Raw genomic sequence first — 19,273 nt, forward strand, 5'->3', positions numbered from 1 at the left:
GTGGGTGACAAGTGACACTTGGATTATTATTTATGAACTGCTCCCAGCTATGTATTTATTCTCAAGGTTGAGTATAAAAAAATAATAAAAACAGTAGATCTTTAAAAAAGCAACTTGAAAGAGTAGACATATAAACAAATAGGTTACAATATAGAATGTTTAATGTTTTTCTCAAGCTGTGTGCCAAGAGCTAACTAGAAAGGAGGAATGGATTTTGTTAGTGGGTGGGAAGGATACTGGGAACCACGGTTAAGAAGTAAAATTAGTAAAACCTTCAGATGGGTGCCTGGGTGGATCAGTGGTTCAGTGGCCAACTCTTGATTTGGGCTCAGGTCATGATCTCAGGGTCGTGAGACTGAGTCCACGTGAGGTTCTGCACTGGGCGTGGAGCCTGCTTGAGATTCTCTTTCTGTCTCTGCCCCTCCCTGGTTGCATTCACCCCAGTGCTGGTGTACTCACTCTCCTTATCTCTCTCTCTCAAAAAATAAAAATAAAAATAGTAATAATAGTAATAATAAACTCTTTTAAAAAAAAAAAGGGAAAAAATACTTGAGAAAAGTGGTGGCAATTGATTTGAGCTGAATGTTAAGCCTTCTTTGGGAAGGCAGGGCAAAACAATCTGGAGAGAGGGAGGCTGATATGGAAATCAAATTTACAGCCCAGAAACCTCTGCAGTCCAAAGGTGAAGCTACCTCTGCAATGGAATTTTACCAGATAATAAAATCACTGGTCTCTGAAGTGGGAAATATGTCAAAGGCAAATCTCTGGAAGAAAAAGTATGGGAAAATTGAGGAAATCATCAAGCCACCTGAGAAACAACTAATTCATCCTAAAGCTCATTTTATCAATGTGAGCACATATATCTAATACTTAAAAAGAAAGATCCACAAAATCTTTTTCCTCCCCAACAGCAAAGATGCATCACTTAAGCCTCTTCCTGTGCTCACCTTTTCCCCATTAAAAACAACTCAAAAACAAAAACAAAAACGATCTGATATTCCAGAGAATTTAAACCTTGAGCAAAGACCAACAGGGAAGACTGGATCCACAAACTGATGTGGAGCCAAAAGCGAATGGTCAAGAAGTAATTCTTGAAACATTTTTGGTGCAAAAAGGTGCTTTTATTACAGCACAGCGACCAGACCTGTGGGGAGAAAGTGCTGCACTTTTGCTGTGTGAAGCTGGTGGTTATATGTTTAGTGCTTGAAGGAGAGGGGACATGCAGGGAGTATGAGACCATTAATGTCTTCTTCAAATTTCTACTCTTAAAACTACTTTCCCAAGATTTCTTCGGTGCTCATCATTCAGCCTGATATTAACAAGTGAGATGTACAGTCATGAGACTCTAAAGATGCAGCAACCAGCACCTATTTGCTCCTTACCGGAACTATGCAGGCCATAGGTCAGCCTTTCTGGGATAAATGTGAGACATTTCTGCTTCTTATCCTCATCACAAACCAATGTTGAATCTCTTCATCCATCCTATATTGAGTTAGAAGTGGGGATTCATTGGGACAAAGGGTCACAGTAATGCGATCTGATCTCTGAGCAGTTGGATGTCAGCCTGGGCCTGGCACTGGCGCCCTCCATCGCATCTGAGCAGGGGAGCCATGGAGGAATATGAGCGGGGAATGGAACTCAGTACAGTTCCTCGATGAGTTTCTAGTTTCTGTATGTGATGGATGAAGACGCCTCTCCTAATGTGTCTTATTAAATTTCTGAGATTTCTAAACTTTTCTGAAGTTCCAAAGCACAGATTGTGTTGTTCATCTAAGTAATGCTTCCCTCTCTCCACATACAAGGATGACCTCGACGGCCACCCGCTGTGAGCAGCCCTATTCTCACCTGACAGCTTCTGATCTTATGACCCTGTTTTCATTTTCACTTGTCTCTCTCTGGATGAAAATGTTGTCGTTACCATCTAGTGATGTAATCATTGCATGATGACTTGCACGCAAAGAAAAAATTACTAATATGAAAAATACCTCCCATCCCTTTCTATTTAGTGTTCTTTCTTAACTTGTTTTTAAATTATAAAAATGTTTTCTGTGGTTGGTGTTTGATTTTTGCCTTTTATTCATGGGCCCATTTGCCTGTCTGTAATCAGAGTAGCCATTGATTTGCCCAAAGCCAAATTCCATATTCGAGTAAATTGTATTATAAATACCATACATGTAGGTACTAGATGCTTGACGAAAATGATGATTACGATGATATTTTAAAATAGAAATTATCGGGACACCTGGTGACTCAGTTAAGCATCTGACTTCAGCTCAGGTCATGATCTCATGGTTTGTGGGTTCTAGCTCTGCATCTAGCCTTGCGCTGACAGCTTGGAGTCCAGAGCCTGCTTTGGCTTCTAGGTGTGTGTGTGTGTCTCTCTCTGCTCCTCCCCTGCTTATGCTCTGTCTCTTTCTCTCTCTCAAAAATAAACATTTTAAAAATTTTTTAAAAATAATAAAAAAATTTAAAAATGAAACAGAAATTATCTCCTGAATACACTTCTGTTATTTTAATCATTAAAAAGTGATTTTTAAATGCAAATTTTTATTCAAGCTGAACCACCTTTAATAGATTTTGCAAATATAGAATCATGTTGTATACCTGAAACCAATATAAATGTTATGTGTTAAGTATATCTCAATAAAAACATATTTATCCATTCAAATATTTACAACCTTTAACACAAATGTTATATTTGTGGAATTTTCCCTAAGAAAATTATCAGAAAAGAGGACAGATTTCTATGTACAAGAATGTTCACTGAAGTTTCATTTGTAACAAAAATGTTGATAACCTAAATCTAAAACAATAAGAAAGTGGATATATATAAGACGGGTATATTCATATAATGGAAAATAATACAGCTGTTAAAATGCATGGTGAGAGTATAATGTTAAAATAGTAGACTATAAGGGCACCTGGCTGGCTCAGTCGGTAGAGCATATGACTCTTGATCTCAGGGTCATGAGTTTGAGCCCCACATGTCGCATGGAGTTTACCTTAAAAATGATTTTTTTAATAAACAAATAAAGGGGTGTCTACGTGACTCAGTCAATTGAGCATCTGACTCTTGATTTCGGTCAGGTCATGATCCCAGGCTCATGGGATCGAGCCCCACATTGGGCTCTGTACTGAGCATGGAGCTTGTTTAAGATTCTCTCTCTCCCTCTGCCTGTCTCCCCAGTTTGTACTCTCTCTCTCTAAAAATTTTAATAAATAAATAAACAAAAATTTTTAAATAGTAGAATATAAAGCTTTAACAAACAACTCTATTTTTAAAAATTATAAACAGAAAGAGAAGATAAATTGAAAGAATAAATATCAAAATGATAGTATATTGGTTTCTTTAAAAAATTTTTTTCTTAATGTTTATTCATTTTTGATAGAAAGAGAGATACAGAGACAGAGACAGAGTATGACCAGGAGAGGAGCAGAGAGAGAGAGAAACACAGAATATAAAAGAGTCTGCAGGCTCCAAACTATCAGCACAGACATGGGCTCAAACTCACAAACTATGAGATCATGACCTGAGCCGAAGCCGGACACTTNCCCAATGTAGAGCCCAATGCAAAGCTTGAACTCAGGACCCTGAGATCATAACCTAATCTGAGTTCAGGAGTCAGAAACTTAACCAACTGAGCCACCCAGGCACCCTTGGTTTCTTTTAAGTGGTAAAACTATAAGTAGTGTTTTCTTTATTTAGACCTTCCTGTTTCCTCCAGTGAATAACTTACAATAAGGGGAAAAAAACTTTTAGAAGTACTCTGTTAGCTTCAGACCAAGTCCAGTATTTTATTTATATTAATCAGAAATTAAAGTTTAAAAAGTTTAAAAATGCAGGGACACCTGCCTGGGTCAGTCGGTAGAACAGGTGACTCTTAATCTTGGGGCTGTGGTTCAAGCCTCATCTTGGGGGTAGAGATTACTTAAATATAAAATATTTTTTAAAAAGGCACAAATGTTTCATTTTTCATGGTCATCACTGTTTGTTAGGTAAAACAAAGTAGTCATTTTTCCACTCATTAGTGTTTGTTTCAAATAAGAGGAAAAGTTGAACCAGTAAATATGAAACAGATTTTTTGAATTACCTATTATCTTCATTTCATGCTATTCTATTTCTTTAATTAAAGAGTTCTCTAATTAAAGAATTAGTGAATGGCTGTAACTGTGTATATTTCTAGGCTCTAAAGTAAGATTCAGAAAAGTCCTTCAAGAAAAATAGGAATGCAGAAATTACTTCATTACATTATTAATCATTACAGTCATTACTTTTCTCTCTTTAAAATTACTACTTATATTTTCAACATAAAAAGTAACATTCAAAAGCTAATGTCATTTTGTCCATATGTAAGCTGTTTCTGCATTTGAAACAATAAATACAAAGTTTTGTATGGTCTTACCTGAGTCTTGGTACAACCACTGCATTCTGACCATGGGGCATAGGAATCCCACTGGCAATTGACCGGAGATAAGGCACTGCCAAATTATGATAAATCAATAGAAAGATAATGGAGGGAGGGGACGGCACAAAGAATAGTCAAATATAGTAAAAAAACAAATTGCTTTACAATTTTTTAAGAGACAGCAAAAGTATCCCAAGACATATAAAAATATATGTGGAAGGGACCAACTTTTTTCAAGATTAACATTTATTAAGCATCTATAATATACCAGACACTATTTAGTTGTAGATTTAGATACTGTCATTGTAGACACAATAACAGGTAGATCACTGACCATTGATAGAAGAGAAAGCAAAGACACATATGTAAATAAATAATCATAATATAATAATACGAACATGTCCATGATACAACATACCTAATTTGATCAATTGCATAACAAAAATGTATACAATATAATGTGTGATGGACATACAGATAAGGGAGTGTTCACAGTTGGGAGGGTAAGTGGGAGGAAGGCATTATGGTCTTTGAAAGGATTCTGAACAATGAACTGAAGAGTTATAAAAGAAACTCTTAACTGGAAGACAAAAAGCTCTAAAAAGACCCTATCAGAAGTGAGAAACTAAAAACTGGCAAAGATTAAATGGACAGAAATTGATTTTTAAATACCCCCTTGTGCATGTAGGTTACTCCTCAAGAAGATACCCAGTGTCCATTTGATCTTAAACAATGCGACTCCACCGCAATACCTGAAGAATGGAGGGTGTGTTACGTGATGCTTAAGTCTAGCTTTGTAGAGAGGATATCATGACTTCATTGTTAGAGATTAAGGAAGTCTAGCTTCAAGCATATTTTGCAAGGGGTAAAGGACATCAGAATCCTGATTTCTGGATTTCAAGTACATTCCTAGCCTTGCAGACACCTTGAGTCAAGGTGATTTGTGAATTATAAGTCTGTGAGTTGATCCTGAAAGTAAGAAGTCTGCTCTGAAGTGCATGTGTTTCCCATGCTTTTTATTTATTTTTTTGAGTCAAACTTGCTAACCTGTAGTCTTGACATGGCACGGATGATCCAAATGCCTCACTGCTTTTGACCCTTAAACAATCTGAACTTGCTATTTTTCTATGTTGTGCCCCAAGGACAGGCAGAGACCTTCCCCAAACACTGAGGCTTAGGAAGGGACGCAAGCTTGGCCTCATCTCATCTGCACTCCCACAGTTCCCTGTGTAGGCCTCTGGGAGAGCACATCTGTAGTGACATCAACCTTTTCAAGATCTGTATCACCCAGTGGACTCTCAGTGCTGTCTTGGCCCCCTTTGCATCCCCAGTCACTAGCACAGCCCCTGACACATATTCTGATAGTTTGATAAAGTAAACTGACGTGGCCCTGTCCCATCAAACTGACAGTGAAACCAAAACAAGGCCATGATGGTAGCTTTTTTCCAGGTCTCAAGAGTCAACACGCCTATTTTCTTACAAAACTCTCAAACAGACGGAAGTTACCTTTATAGGGAACACAGCATAATGGATAGGCTTGTCAAATTACTATGTTGTACACCTGAAATTAACATAACATTGTGTATCAACTGTATTTCAATTAAAAGGAAAAAAAAAAACTCTGAACCTTTAAAATCCAAAGAATGTCTTGCAATGACTATATTTAAAGATCACATTCTACTCAAGATGTGTCAATTCTAAGATTGGTGCAATTCTCTGAATTGCAGGTACAATCATGGAACAGGACAACAAGAAAACTTGGAGGTATTTTTAGTCTTCAAGTTTCTTCCTTATGAGAAATAAAATAAAGTAAAATAAGAATAAAACAAGCTTTTGCTATCATTGTCTTTTCTCAAAATGCAGAAGATAAATGTTGAAGGGAAAAAGATGTTCAGGTGCAATGTTAAAACCAGGCCATCTGATAAAAACTTTTTAAAAATAAAAAAATAAGAATTTTTAATGATTTCCAACACAATCCAAAACATTCTCACCTTGAAAAAATTTGAAACTCTCCTGTAAATCCCACCAAGATGAAGAAACTTATTGCCTGGAGGAAAATAAAGCATTAGTTTAGTTTGTATTACTTTAATGAGTTGAAAGTGAATACATTTGTCCAAGTCAAGATTTGTGAGTTGAGAATATAGAGAAGGAAAGAAGCATGGAGAAGGCTCCATGACTCTGCTTGTCCTTTAAGTTTCCATTTTAAATAAAAGTTTAATACAACTCTGTTGTATTTAATACAACTCTGTAGGAGTTGAGCTCACCTCCTACACTATTCATTTCTGTAAAGGCAGCTAGGGGCTGGGGAATGTCGTGGCCAAGCAAATAGAAGAGTTAGTTCATTAGAGCATTTCTTTAGGGACCCATCATCTTTTCATTCCTTTCTCTACCCTCCTTCACTCTAACTTCAACACACATGAGGACACCCAAAGAGGAGGAAGCCTGGAAGAAAGACCAGTCAAGAGTGAGGAGTTCGAAGGGAACTAAGTTTCATAAATGAAGAGTCAACCAAAAGTTGAGCACATCCCTAGCCAGAGGACCCGTGGTCCTCACCCGGCCCCTTCGTTCTGTGGGCGGCTCCTCCAGTCTTTAAAACACCTATGAGGTCTGTTGCAATCATCTTTCCATGATAGCACCAGCCTGAATATTGAAGATCTGGAAGGTCACAGAACTGTGTGTAAAGTGAGATTACATTTTGTTTGAAAAGTCAAACAGTCTGGATTTGTTTGAAAAGCAAATCTAGAAAGAAATATAATAAAGGATAATAGTTCATTTCTGGTAATGAGATTACAGGTAATTTCTATTATCTTTTTTTTTTACTTTTATGTATTTCCCTACTTTGACAACTGAAGGTGTCCGGGAATATCATTCAAATCTTTACTGGAGACTCTCTGAGAATATGAAATGTTTTCAGTATATAACCCAAGTGTAAAAGTCCTTAAAACCATCGGACTCCATATTTTAATAGACCAATATTCTTTCTCTTCTCCCTGACCTCCTCAAACTTTGTCTTTCAAGGTTGTGAAGTGGCTTCCCAACAACTTTTCAGATCCTTCTACCTGCCTTCCTATATCACCTGCCATCTTATTAGATATTTTTTTCTTTCAATTGTGAAGTCCCAGCTGCCTCCTTCTGCCTTTTATTGGTCTACAAAGCTTTTAGCTTATTATTCTGATTAGCATAACAAAACAGCTGTGGGCATCCTGGAAATGAGTGGGGGAAGGTATGAATATTTGTCTGATTTTTCAGTGAGCAGGTAAAGCACATAACATAAAGCAACACCTTTCACAGGTTTTGTTTTTAATTAAAAATTACAAGGATTAAAAACAAAACAAAACATGGGGCACCTGGGTGGCTCAGTCAGCTAAGCATCTGACTTCAGCTCAGGTCATGATCTCACAGTTTGTGAGTTCAAGTCGGGCTCTCTGCTGACAGCTCAGACCCTGGAGCCTGCTTCCGAGTCTGTCTGCCTCTCTGTCTCTGCCCTTCCCCTGCTCACATTCTATCTCTCTTTCTCTCTCAAAAATAAATAAACATTTAAAAAACAAACAACAACAACAACAACAAAACTACAAGGGTTTGAGTTGGTTTTTCCCTTTTTCAACAATCCATTTTTTTTTTAATTTTTATTTTTATTTCTAGGAGAGAGAGAGAGACAGCATGAGCAGGGGAGGGTCAGAGAGAGGGAGACACAGACTCTGAAATAGGCTCCAGGCTCTGTGCTGGCAGTCAGCACGGGGGGCTCGAACCCACGAAACGCAAGATCATGACCTAAGTGAAAGTCGGACGCTTAACTGACTAAGCCACCCAGGCGCCCCAACAATGCATCTTTACTCCATGCTGTCAACGTTTTTTTTCCTGCCCCTGGGAAAGCCTATCTCCATAGCTTTATTTAGTCATTTGTAGGCACTAATAAATAGTCACATTTTTTGGAAAACAAAGATTCTGAAACAATCTAACAGTCAAATTTCAATTCAATATCCAATTTTAAATGTCTCTACTACTTCCGGGTTCTGGATGCTCATAATGGGGGTGGGTGGTGTCTGATTCCAAATTCCTCCTCCTTGTTTTTCTGCTTTTCTTCCCCACCTCCCCAAACTGCCTCTGTCTTCTTCAAAGTCACAGCAGCAGGAATGAGAAGAACAAGAGCCAAAGAGGGTCCTGTGTGACTAACCCAGCTGGAGTCCGTAACGGCCACCCAGGGTGTGGTGGATGTCTGAACGCCAGGTCTTTATCTCCCACTGTGTTTCTGTGATTCTTTGGATGGCCCCCATTGGCGATCTACAACCACTATGCTCTTGGCAAAAATGATTCATCTCTTTATCACCCTTGACTCTCCCCAGTGCTTGCCTCCTGGGAGTCCTTTTCCATATGGATGCTACCTGTTGGGGGTGCTTCATCCTGCAGCTAGTTTCCCAGGCAGAATCCATAACAACCCAAGTGGGGATCCTTTCTACGGGTTCACATTGGGCCCATGCGATACCTGCACACATCCTTATCCTGTCAGACTCTGGATGTCCAGAATGTAATCAACAATGCTGTGTTGATTGACTCTGCTAAAGGCAGGCTAGGGAACCAGCCTACACCTTTAGATCTTTCCAGACATGACTAGAGTATCATTCCCTACACCCCCCATACTCTAAGGGGCACGATCTTGCATACTCTTGAGGAGGAGGATAACCAAAGGGTCACCAGATGCTATACTTTTTGTAAAACTGCTTTGACTGTCCAATATCTCACTTTAAAATGTGGGGAGGCTGAGCACTTATTCTTCTTGGCCTTTGACTCTCAGCCAAAGCAGGCATCACGAAAAACTTCATTCTTAACATTCCATTATTACATGTCTTTTAAAAGAATTTCAACCAAGTTTTAGGGAATATATACATTTTATTTCAGGAGTGCCTTTACCAACAACACCTTTCCCATATACATACTCCTTATTGTAACTTCTGAAGATCTGCCTAATTACAAGGCAGTTCTGTTCATGAGTTATACAAGCTGAATCTATTAACCAAAAGAATTTATTGAAATTTGCTAGCTAGGTCCCTGAAAACGAGTCAGTTATCATCTCCCACCTTCAGAAAGAGTATCTTAACAAATGGACAAGACAGAACAATCACAAATTAATAATAAATGATACTTTGGGCACCTGGAAGGCTCAGTTGCTTGAGCGTCTGACTTTGGCTCAAGTCATGATCTCACTGTTCATGGGTTTGTGTCCTGTGGTGGGCTCTGTGCTGACAGCTCAGAGCCTGGAGCCTGCTTCGAATTCAGGTGCCCCTCCCCTGCTCATGCTCTGTCTCTCTCAAAAATAAATAGACATGAAAAAAAAAATTAATGATATTAAAATTGGGGCACCTGGGTGGCTCAGTGGGTTGAGCCACCAATTTTGGCTCGGTCATGGTCTCATGGTTGTTGAGTGCAAGACCCATGCTAACAGGGCAGAGCCTGCTTAGGTCCTCTGTCCCTCTCTCTCTCTGTCCCTCCCCTGCTCACACATGCGTGCACTCACTCACTCTCAAAAATAAATAAAACATTTAAAAAATAAATAAGTTGAAGTTGAAGTTGCTGTCTTTGGTCCTGTCTTTAGTTGAATAGTAATGTTTCTACCATTTGGCTACATTGCACTGGGCCAACATGTACATTTGGTAAGCCTTTCATTGCATTCCATCTCTCTGTATCTTCCACTCTCACATTCCTGACCCTTTCGTCCAGGATTCCAAATTCTTAAGTTCTAAGTTTCCAAAACCACTTTTCTATAAAGCTCTTAGATAAGTCATATCATGGGGACTTATGGCATGGCTGCAAATCAAACAAACAAACAAAATACATGAGAGGGTATTTTTTCCTATGAAGTAACAATGGCACTATTGTATTCCTTAATGGATTTCTCAGGACTTTGATAATCATAGTTTCCATTCTCATTCTCTGACCTCCAAACCACCAAATTTACTGTAAAACAAGAAAAAGGAATTCACTTTGGCTGGATTGTTAAATATATTTAAATAAGGATTTTTTTAAAGTTATCCCTATATCTTTTTCTTTCCTATTTCCCCATGTCCTCTCCTTATTTAAGCCATTTCAGAGATTGGTTTTGAGGTTGCTTCGTTTACAAAAGTAATGAAATTATTATCTTACCTTCATGTTTGGGGAAACATTCAGGGTAGAAGAAAGGAAGAAAATTTCTGCTGAGTGCCTGGTGAATTTTCAACAGCAAACAAGCCCAGTAGCCTGTTCCTTCCCTGCCTCTCCCTGCTGGGGATTAACTTGGCACTCACTCATAAACAGAGCAAGTGGTTCTGAGACTTCATTCCTGCCCCAACCAGATTCTCTGGGGACACAAAGAGCCTGCCCCTGTACTTAGTCGGTGTCTCAAAGCCAGATGCTTCTTATCAATTTACACAGGCCTCAGCTACAGCTGGTTGGAACTGTTTGGAAATGTAGTTCTAAGAAAACATCTGTAAATCAAGAAAGGCAGCAAATGTTCTCAATTCAATGTTTAAGTGATTTTTAACCAAAGGAGACCCCGTGTAAGGCAAAGGATAAGCCTCCTTCCTGTTTCAATCTTCCAAACGAAATGGATGTTTTCATGATTCTCTTAAAGTGTGTTGTACACCAAACTTTGAGATGAAAGGATTTAAATGCGGTTCTGTCATTCAGAAGGTAAATGGAACATTCTGGAGTAGAATTTCCACACCTCCTCCAACAAAAAGAAAGGAAAGCAAAACAAAACAGCAACAACAAATATATATACATATATATGGCCTAACACAATATTATATCCATTCCCTCACGCTTGACTTTCACAGATGGTTAAAAACAACATCATATTTTGCAAACATATTTAAAAGCCTCAGTCATTTTCCCAAGTTCTTTCCCTATTCCATTGACTTGCAGATCACAGTTGGAAAGTTCCTATCATGGTCATCATCTGTCCATTTTCCCTTCTTCAGTTATTGTCTTGCCTGACTCTGCCAGATCCTCGTACCCCACAGCTTTGCATTCATTCTAACAGTTCCCAACATCACTTTCAGAGATTTCATGAATGCTGTATTTTTTTTTTTTTTGCAAGATTTCAGATTTTCTATTTGTGAGAAGTCAGGGAGATCATTCATTTTCAGAAGTACCAAATAAGAGCTTTGCTGTCTTGGGGCAGTAGGGTGGCTCAGTTGGTTAAGCATCTGACTTCAGCTCAGGTCATGATCTTGTGGTCCATGAGTTCGAGCCCTGTATCAGGCTCTGTGCTGACAGCCGGGAGCCTGAAGCCTGCTTCAGATTCTGTGTCTCCCTCTCTGCCCCTATCCCAATCATGCTCTGTCTCACTCTCTCTCAAAAATAAATAAACATTAAAAAATATTTAAAAAATTTTTTAAAAAGCTGTGCTGTCTAACAATAGATTTACAACCCACTGGAAAATGTACAAGCCATCATACCCCCCCTCCCCACACACAATGGAATCCCAAAACCTTAGACCCTTCACTTCCTGGTTCTTCTTCCCCTGTCTATTTCATGGGATTATTTTCGCAGACTTTGCAATGAGTTTGCGCTGAAGAACTGAAGTCTCTGCATCACCTCAAGGAATGTACAGTGGTTCTAATCAGACTACTTCTTGCCTTTCAGGGGCATAAGCACTGTCCCGGTAAGGCTGTAACCTCTGTAGTACTCAGCCAATGAGGAATCAGGGGCGCCGTCCGCACACTAGGAGATAAATTTTCCACTGTAACTGCCCCAAATGTACCTGTCCATCAGACACTTGCTTTTGCAAGAACGTTGATTAAAGCCTCACTTCACTGTGCCCCAAGTCTCCACATCCCTCCTTTGATTGGAGCAGTGGGTTTATTTCCCACACTATTAAAGCTGAGCTGGGTTTTATTTACATGGTTTGGCCAAATATTCTGACACTTGCTACTAGGGCATTTATGAGTAGGAGAGACATAAGTTTTAAGTGGGAAAGGATTTTTTGAGTTGAGTGATTTTATAACTAAACATCGTATTAGTGACTATTTCCCAGTTTTAATGATTTCTTTCTTTCTTTATCCAAAGAGCTTGAAGATAGAGACCAACCCTCTCCTTCCCCTTAAAAATTAACAGTGGGTTTCCAAAGACAGTTTCCACATGTTTGTTAAAACCATTAATAATTTGTGTGGAAGAAATTTTGCCACAGAGAAGATGACCTCTAATTCCTGAAAGTTTCTTTTGTTTATTTCTTTATTCAACTCCAATTGCATGACTACCAGATGTTATGGACTCTTCTTAAGTACTCAATGTGCAATTCCATTTTGGGGGCTTAGTTTGTGTTCCCCCTGATTGTGAGACAGGAAATCAATTAAAAATATGGTTTTGGGGTGTGTGTGTGTGTGTGTGTGTGTGTGTGTTTTGGTTTGGTTTGGTTTGGTTTGGTTTGGTTTGGTTTTTTGCTTGGGTTTTGGTTGGGTGTTTTGTGAGGTTTTGTGGGGTTTTTTTGGTTTGTTTTCTGTTTTGAGAAGTGAGCCTATGAAGCACTGCTGACAGATGGGAAAGTAAGACAAGGAAGGAGAGGTGGTCAGTAAAAGGTACTTTATCATGCAGGATACCACTGTGGGAATTAGAACTCAGTCTCAGTGTGGAAATATGGGAGACTTCAGAACACTTCTCGGAATTATTCCAACTAAGGGAATGTGTCTACCAACACCTTATCATTGATTGAGGGTGGCTCCTAGATTCATCAACTATCTGACACTTCAGTTTGCCTGGTTGGGTAGTTGAGCACACAGCTGTAGCTGGGGGGGCGGGGAGGGGGAAGACTTCAAGTAGATGATTGCAGGTTATTAGCAATATTTGCCCTTGCCATGTAGCGATGAGTGCTGAGGGGATATAAGCTGAATATCAACAGCACCTGCTACAGTAGCTTGTCATTCACACATGGATGCGTCATTAATTTTTTATTCTAAATCCAACAAATATTTAGTGAGGTTGCATAATATAACAGGCTATAGATTTTGACAGAAGCTTTTGAGCACTATCCTTTGTTATTTTCACTCCTTACATGCCGTAAAGATCATATGATCCCATTTATAGAGTATCCTTCCTTAGTCTAGAGGATGAGTCAAATGCATCCAGTGTATCTACAATAATGTAGAACTTGAATTGTCCAGCGTCCAGAGACTGTAGGCCAGAGATCATTTAAAAAGTTTACAAAAACTTCCTTTCCCCAAGTGCTTTGCACTCTCCCATCTCCACATCTTTGCTCTCATATGAACACTGTTTCTTCAGCATGAGAAACGTCAATGGAGAAGTCATTGGAACAAAGGGTTTAAGTGTAGGTAGGAGCCATACTGTGGGAAATTTGACTGCTGGCATGAGTGGTGTGTAATTCATCCAAAGGACAATGGGAACTCGCTCAATGGAAGTTTTAAAGAAAGAAGTCAAAGTGATGTTTTCAGATGATCAAAACAGTGGTAGTATGCAGACCACATGGGTAAGGAAGGGTAGAAGGACACATAACTTGGAATTTATTTCGGTAGTCAGACAAGGGGCAATCAAGACCTCCTCTAAGAAGGGATAGACAAAGAACCAGAGGATTCACAAGGCTGTGATTAAACATGATTTCATGTCTGATTGAGAAAATTAGAAAAATTTAACAAATTAATTAAGGAGAGAAATAGGAAGTTGAAGAAGAAGAAGAGGTGATTTTGGAGAGGGGACATTTTACTTTGGAGAAAACAACCAGCACAGAACCAGAAATGTAGACCTTTTTGGAAAGAAATATGGGAAATACCTTGGACAGCGATATAGGTAAAGCCACTGGCATGAGGATGCATAAGTGAAATCACGGGAGACTGATCACAGTGAAGTACAAAACCATATGCTAAGCCACTATTCAGGGAGCAGAAGGAAGGGGAAAAGCCAGAAAGGAGGGAGAGAGAGAGAGAGAGAGAAAGAGGTTACAGAAGGGAAAGGAACACCAAAACAATGCAGTGTCCAGCCAATTCAGGAGACTCACAAGGAGAGGTTAGGCAACGATGACAAGCGCCATACAGAGATCAAAGAGAAGAGTATTGAGGGGAAACCTCACCATGTGGCAACTGAAACATAATTAAAACATTGTGGATAAACTGACAGCAGAGTTGCCCACATATTTTCCACTCTAGTGCTACAAGATACCTCAAGAAAAAATAATTAATTTTATGTTTAATTAATTGTAAGAAGCTGTATATATTATAGAGAAGAGTTTCTTAAAAAAAAATTTTTTTTTTTATTTCTAGGAGAGAGAGAGAGACAGCGTGAGCAGGGGAGGGTCAGAGAGAGAGGGAGTCACAGACTCTGAAACAGGCTCCAGGCTCTGAGCTGCCAGTCAGCACAGAGCCCGACGCGGGGCCCGAACCCACGAACTGTGAGATCATGACCTAAGTGAAAGTCGGACGCTTAACCGACTAAGCCACCCAGGCGCCCCGATAGAGAAGAGTTTCTTAACCTTTGAATTACTGACCTTTGGGGCATGATCGTTCTTGGTTGGCAGAAGCGGGTAGGCAAAACTTGTCCTGTCCGTTGGAGGATATTCACCAGCTTACCCACTCGATGCCCGTAACACTCCTCCCTAGTCATGACAGTCAAAAATGTCTCCAGAGATTGCCAAATGCCCCCTGGAGGCAAAATCATCCCTCCTCCATTGAGAACTACCATTATGGTGTCCACCCCTAGCCTATACTCACCCTTAGATTCACAAAACACATTGCACCGTGCATTACAAATTAAACGTTCCAAACATTGTACCCCAAGTAACATTTCTTGTAAGTTTTTTAAAACCAGAATTTTCCAGATTCATGTGACCCCAGAACTTGTATTTCTGACAACCTCAAAAGCTGGTATAGCAGACACACTTTAGCAAATGTCTAAGCCACTACTGAACCAGGGGAAGAGGAAAGCAGATTTCTGCCAGACTGGGGAAGGGTCCACAAAGGCTCGGCCCTCTCCCTGCCTTCTGCTCTAACACACTTTCTATTCCCCATTAATCTTCGCTTCCCTTGGTAACACCTCAAAAACTGTAACATCCCCAGACTCTAATGAAACAGAGCACTGATGATACCAAGAAACTGTTATGGTCCACCTTGGGGAGGTATTTGAAAACATTTTAACAAGCCAATTTCATTCTAAATTGTTCCACTGAGTCTAGCAGCATATGAGGAATAAACTTGAGGAGGAAGGATAAAGCCTCCTCTTTTTCTCTCTTATGTGGAGTCTGAGGTCAGAATTGAAACTGCCGTAAGTTGGCGCAAAAGGCAACAGCACCCTCTAGTGGCAGACCTGCTCCAGTCCCTTGAGTAATAGAAGAGTATTAGGCTCTGGAGTTAAACCACTCAGGAGTGAAAAACATTGAATCTTAGTCTCCAAGTCAAGTGCTTGTTAAGCTAATAAGTACTCCAGGTGGTATCTCTTTTTCCATTAAAGTGTCACTGTGTGAATAGTTTGCGAATGAAAAATGGCTGCTAGGCAATATCTTATCTAAAGGAATTTTTCAGCAAAACAATGACTGTTAAATGCTTTATCATTATACCTAATAGGATGCTGCCCATCGATGCTGATAGCGCTGCATTAAATACTGTGACTTGTGCATTAATTTATTTATTTTCTTATTTTTTTAAAGGAGATAGAAGTTTATTGAATATGCTGCAGGGAGGCTGCGGGCAGGACAGCAAAGGAGAGATCATCTGCCTGCATTAATTTAAAGTGAGATCACTAGATTGACATCCGGTCCCTCCTAAGAATGATGTTTAAGGTTTAAACAGATTAAGAAGTATTTCCAGGGCATCACACTTCCTTTCAGACTGCTGTCCTTGCCCTTTACAACACTGGACAAGCCTTTGCCCCAGTGGCCACAGATGGCAAGGATAGCAAGGATCAAAGTACAATCCAGAAGCGATAAGACACTTTGTCATTATGGTTTTCAATAATGGCGGGCACTTGCTAACTTTAGAAGGCCTGGATTTGTTTGGGCTTCTGTCAGCTGGGTTTTTCAGTTATCTGCAGTGCACATTGTGGCTGTAGCCTGCAAGCCAAAGATACATTTCATTTGGTTTAAATTTGAATTAAGTCAAACAGCTCTGAGAAGGAAGACACAAAATGCAAAGATTCTCATGGTTCCATATGGCACCAAGCAAGGACAAGGTCATTTTTGGATCTGCGCAGTAAACTCGGGGTGTCTACGCAGAGAGTTGTTTGTTGCTGTGTTGTTGTTTTTCCAGATCAAGAATCCAGCATGTTATACCTTAAAAACATAATCGCTTTTGGAAAATGTCCATCTGTGCCATAAATTTAAGCTTTACCTCTTTTGCTGCCTTTACACAGATATATTTTGGTGTCAGATTTATCATTACATGTTCCAAAGGCCAAGGAAAAATAAAGAATGAGTGGTAGAAATAAAATCCTGGGGCGCCTGGGTGGCTCAGTCAGTTAAGCATCCCACTCTTGGTTTCGGCTCAGGTCACGATCTCACGGTTTGTGAGATCGCGCTGCAGGCTGGGCTCCATGCTGACAGTGTACAGTCTGCTTGGGATTCTCTCTCTCTTTCTCTCTGCCCCTCCCCCACTTATGCATGTGTGCACACACACTCTTTCAAAACAAAAAATTTTTAAAAAAAAAGAAATAAAATCCTGAATTATATACTTTTTCAAATGTTTGTGACAAAGTTTTAGAAAACAGTAAAGCACAGTCACAAACACATAATTAGAAACTTCCTAAAGTTAGGAATTCCCCTGAAAGCAAAAAGGCACTAATTTGTGTACAAATATGTGCCCTAAAGGCAGATATATAGTCTGGGTTCAAATCTTGGGCAAGTTACTTAGCCTCTTTGTTCCTCTTGCTTCCTCGCCTGAAAAGTGAAAACAACATTATCTAACTGATAGGGTTGTTATATTAAATAAATCAAAGTAAAGCAATTAGCACTTGTCTGGAATATAGTAAGTTTAGTCCAATAAATGTGAGCTAGTATACAAACGATCAGAAATAACCAGGGGTACCTGGCTGGCTCAGTTGGTGGAGCATGTGACTCCTGATCTCGGAGGTATGAGTTCAAGCCCCATGTTGGGCATAGAGTTTACTTTTAAAAAGTAAAGAAAAGACCCAAAAACCAAATAATCCAGTGAAGAAATGGGCAAAAGACTTGAATAGACATTTTTCAAAGAAGACATCCAGATGGTTAACAGACACATGAAAAAAATGCTCAACATCTCTCATCATCAGGGAAATACAAATCAAAACCTCACTGAAATACCACCTCACACCGTTAAGAATGGCTAAAATGAACAAATCCAGCCAGAGTTTCTAACCCTGTTACGAAAAGCTTTGCCTAGTGTTTGATCAATTATTGATGAATGCTCCTGATAAAGTACAAAAAGGATATTGATCAGGCCTATTTCAAGAAACAAAACTTACTATACTTTCTTTTTNCGCTTAACTGACTAAGCCACCCAGGCGCCCCTTATTATACTTTCTAATCCAATATGTTCCCCACACCTTATGCTGGGGGAGATATTTTTCATTCTCATAACCACTGAGTGCTCTGCTGGGTGATATACCCTTTTGATTTAAAAGAGAGATAAAACTGACCTACTATTCACCCCAAGTCCCTTCAGCAAGAATATAAAAAATATGATGCTGCCCATAACTAAAATTGGTTTCTAAACCATTTTATATTCCATCTGAGAGCAGCCTTCAAAAATATCTGGAAAGAATGCCACTGATGAATTATGCTTCAAGGTAATGAAAGGAGCTATTGAGCCTAACTCTTAAGATAGATTCAATACAGTAAAGCAGTGTTTCTCCTGAGTTAGCAGCAACACCAGAGCAAAGACTTTTCCATGTGCCCCAACCTCTGTCTTCTGCTCCTGCTTTTTTTTTCACTTTTCTTTCAACAACAAAAAAAATCCCCTGTGCCAATTTTCACGCACTTATTCAGGGCATATTTTCCAGATACCTTTGACCCAAATATTTATCTGTCATGAGACCTGAAATTTTAGGTTTCCCAATTTATTCTTTGCTTCATATAATCCTTCTCCAGGGTGGGCCACTTGAAAGTCCTACTTGAAATGGGAAAGAAAAAAGAAAGACAAGGAAAAGAGAGAAGAAGAAAATTAATCAACTTATTAGCCTTTCAGTCCCTGCAATAGCAGGGCCGAGCCAGTGATGTCCACACTCCTGGCTCTCAAAGCACCCACGCTGGTCTCACCTCCTCCTCCAGTCCATTCTGCTGCCATGACTACACAGGTCATCTACCTCACCAAGGGCTTCTTGACAACATCATTACCAAGACCATCTCCACAACTGCAGGGACCAATCAAGCAGGAGAAGCTGCTTGGTGTGAGCCACCAAGTTGCTATGTGTCCTTGTACAAAGGCAGAGTGGATTGTATATTCCACCTTCCCAAAGACCAAGAGGTGTTCTCCTTCTAGAAGGGCACTATGACAAGCGTCAACAGATATTTTCTTGCTCAAGCCCTTCTCTTTGCCTTTTAGGGTAACTACGAGCAGGTGTTCTTGGGAAAAATAAGCAAGCACACAGAGCACCAGAAGTGTTTTGCTGGCAAGGTGATCTCTGGTGGAGCAGCAACAGTTACTTCACTCTCTTTCACCTACCCTGGCAAATTTTCCCAGAACCCATTGGGCAGCTGATGCTGGAGAATCTGCCAAGTAAGCACAATTGAAAAGCCAAGGCAGTTTCCTACTCCTGAGATACTGCAAGCCAATGGTTGATGTTGCAATGTGGCACAAAGGAGCTGACGTCACGTATACTGGGCCCCTTGAGTGCTGGGGGAAGGCTTCTAAATATGCCACGGAAAAGCCTTTTTCCAGGTGCATGATCCAAAATTCTCAAAGGCTTTATGGAGCCTCTTG

General features: G+C 39.7%; 1 protein-coding gene across 1 annotated transcript in view; it reads right to left on the reverse strand.

Annotated features, from left to right (window-relative positions):
- C7 (complement C7) overlaps positions 1-10,610 on the reverse strand; it is a 58,503-nt gene extending 47,893 nt beyond the window's left edge. Inside the window, exons 1-3 of the mRNA XM_077763444.1 lie at positions 10,545-10,610; positions 6,398-6,453; positions 4,404-4,479 (exon numbers count right to left, since the gene is read on the reverse strand). Coding sequence (XP_077619570.1) covers positions 4,404-4,479; positions 6,398-6,453; positions 10,545-10,550 — 138 coding nt within the window. The 5' untranslated portion in view covers positions 10,551-10,610. The remainder of the gene's footprint in view (positions 1-4,403; positions 4,480-6,397; positions 6,454-10,544) is intronic.
- Positions 10,611-19,273: the final 8,663 nt, after the last annotated feature.

This window comes from Crocuta crocuta, unplaced genomic scaffold, assembly GCF_008692635.1.
Source record: "Crocuta crocuta isolate KB4526 unplaced genomic scaffold, BGI_CrCroc_1.0 scaffold4, whole genome shotgun sequence".
In the NCBI taxonomy this organism is placed as follows: Eukaryota; Metazoa; Chordata; class Mammalia; order Carnivora; family Hyaenidae; genus Crocuta; species Crocuta crocuta.